This window comes from Aplysia californica, unplaced genomic scaffold (genome assembly GCF_000002075.1).
Source record: "Aplysia californica isolate F4 #8 unplaced genomic scaffold, AplCal3.0 scaffold00142, whole genome shotgun sequence".
Lineage (NCBI taxonomy): Eukaryota > Metazoa > Mollusca > Gastropoda > Aplysiida > Aplysiidae > Aplysia > Aplysia californica.
The window spans coordinates 721,389-723,942 of NW_004797412.1; the positions used below are offsets into that span (position 1 = coordinate 721,389).

Here is a 2,554-nt window from a genome sequence, read left to right on the forward strand (position 1 = left end):
TTTTTCTCTATCTTCTTGTTTCTATTCATTTATTGAATTTGCTAGCTCTTCCCTCCCTTGCGGGGTTGCTCGTGAATGCCTAGAGTGAGAGAGAGATTCAGAGAGAGAGAGAGAGAGAGAGAGAGAGAGAGAGAGAAAGAGAGAGAGAGAGAGAGAGAAAGAGAGAAAGAGAGAGAGAGTGTATCAATGTATTTGTGCGTATGTGTAAACGCCGGTCTAAAGAAAGGACACATCTGTCACTCACCTAATGTAGACTTCCGAGAAAGAGAGAGAGAGAGAGTATGTATATGTGTATCAGTGTGCTTGTACAAACGAGTCTAAAGAAAGGACATGCCTGTTTGTATGTGGCACTCACCTGATGTAGACCTTCGAAGGGAGCAGAGACAAAGAGAGAGAGAGCGTATGATGTGTGTATCAGTGCGCGTCTACAAACGAGTCTAAAGAAAGGACACGTCTGTATGTATGTATGTATCTGGCACTCACCTGATGTAGGCCTCCGAGAGAGGGTGCATGTGTCTGTGTCAGTGAGTGCATGTGCGTGTATACGCCGGTATAAAGAAAGGACACACCTGTGTACAGTATCTGACACTCACCTGATGTAGAGTGTATGATGTGTGTGTCAGGGTGGGTTTTTTTGGGTTTTTTTGGTGTTTTACGGCGCTCGCAACTGCATAAGGTCATATGAGCGCACGGGACACACCTAATACTTTTAGTTGGTAGGAAATTTTGAATTTTGCCCGGGTGGCGGCCGAAGCCTACTCTTATCGATTTTAGACCACAAAGGGATCTTTAACGAGCGCAACTTGCATACGGGCCCTCCGAGATTTTTCGCCCTTGTCCGAGAAGGCTAGGTGTAGATCTTTCCTATCAGAAGATCAGGGTGTGGCAGAAAGACAGCTGTAAGAAGGAGTCAAGGAGTAGCAGTAGAAAAGCTGCAGAAAGAGTCAGGAGCCCAGAGGAGGGGGCAAAGGAGGTGAGGGGGTGGGTGCAGGAAAAGGAGACGAAAGCAGACAACAGAATATTGCTAGAGAGCAGGAAAGGAGGTGAAAGGAGACAATTTTAGAGAAGAAAATTTTTCGGTCGCTACCTGGATTCGAACCCGGGACCTTTGAATGAGAGGCGAACACCTTACCTCTAGGCCACGAGAGCCCCCGTGTCAGGGTGAGCATGTCAGTGTACGTGTATATGCCCGTCTAAAGAAAGGAAACGTCTGTCTATTTGTGTCAGTGTACGTGTATATGCCCGTCTAAAGAAAGGACACGTCTGTCTATTTGTGTCAGTGTACGTGTATACACCGGTCTAAAGAAAGGACACGTCTGTCTATTTGTGTCAGTGTACGTGTATATGCCCGTCTAAAGAAAGGACACGTCTGTCTATTTGTGTCAGTGTACGTGTATATGCCCGTCTAAAGAAAGGACACGTCTGTCTATTTGTGTCAGTGTACGTGTATATGCCCGTCTAAAGAAAGGACACGTCTGTCTATTTGTGTCAGTGTACGTGTATACACCGGTCTAAAGAAAGGACACGTCTGTCTATTTGTGTCAGTGTACGTGTATACACCGGTCTAAAGAAAGGACACGTCTGTCTATTTGTGTCAGTGTACGTGTATACACCGGTCTAAAGAAAGGAAACGCCCGTCTCTATCATGTATCCAGCACTCACCTGATGTAGACCTCGGAGTGGAGCAGCTTCTGGCTGCGGGGTGGGACGGACACAAACACTGGCGAGGGTGGGCACGGCTGGTTCCCTGGCGTCTGACCTGTTGACAACATTTTACACATTTTTTCAGTAAGTTTTAGCTTTAGTAGAGGTTTTAAAGTGCTCGAAACTGCATAAAGTCATAAGGGGCGCCAGAAGATTAGAGTTGTTACAAGAGAAAAACAAACATAAAAAAAGAAGAAGGGGAGATCAGGCCGATAAATTTTTAGTAAGGGTTTTTTGGGGGGGTTAGTGTTTTACGGCGCTCGCAACTGCATAAGGTCATATGAGCGCGCGGGACACACCAATCATTTTCAGTTGGTGGTAGGAAATTTTTAAAATTTAGCCACGGGTGGTGATCTCGAGCGAGGCCGTCTGCATTTGTCAGTTATGAAGGCAGAAAGGTACAAAGAAATGAGGAAGAGCTTCTAGAGCAGAAGTTTCTATAAGTCTGAGACATGTGGAAAATAAGAGACAAACCAGGAACCTCTTCGAAGACTTTGTTGAGCCAAATTCTAACAAAACCTTAACCTCTTCACTGCGGTGTAGACGTATGTTCTGGCTTGTAATCTCCTACTATCATATTGTTTCGTCTGGTTGACAAAAGAAGTTTTGTTGGTTGAGTTACAGCTTGTGATTTTGCTTGCTTATTCTGAAACAATTCTGTGTTTAGATATTCCTTGAATTAACATTTTATCTTGTCTGTACAGATGTTGATGGAAATTTTTCAGCAGTGAAGGAGTTAAGAACTCTGCAGATTAGATCTGGAACGGTACCGACAATTCAACATTGAATAACTTTAAGCATGAGCTGTATTGTTATTCTTAATGGGGGTGGGGGGGGGGGGGGGGGGGGG

General features: G+C 45.0%; 1 protein-coding gene across 4 annotated transcripts in view; it reads right to left on the reverse strand.

The window, feature by feature from the left end:
- Positions 1-2,554, reverse strand: part of LOC101846345 (protein polybromo-1) — a 67,512-nt gene that overhangs the window by 1,877 nt on the left and 63,081 nt on the right. For all 4 annotated transcript variants that reach the window (XM_035969373.1, XM_035969375.1, XM_035969372.1 and 1 more), the window contains one exon: positions 1,663-1,759. In XM_035969373.1, the coding sequence (XP_035825266.1) occupies positions 1,663-1,759 (97 nt within the window). The remainder of the gene's footprint in view (positions 1-1,662; positions 1,760-2,554) is intronic.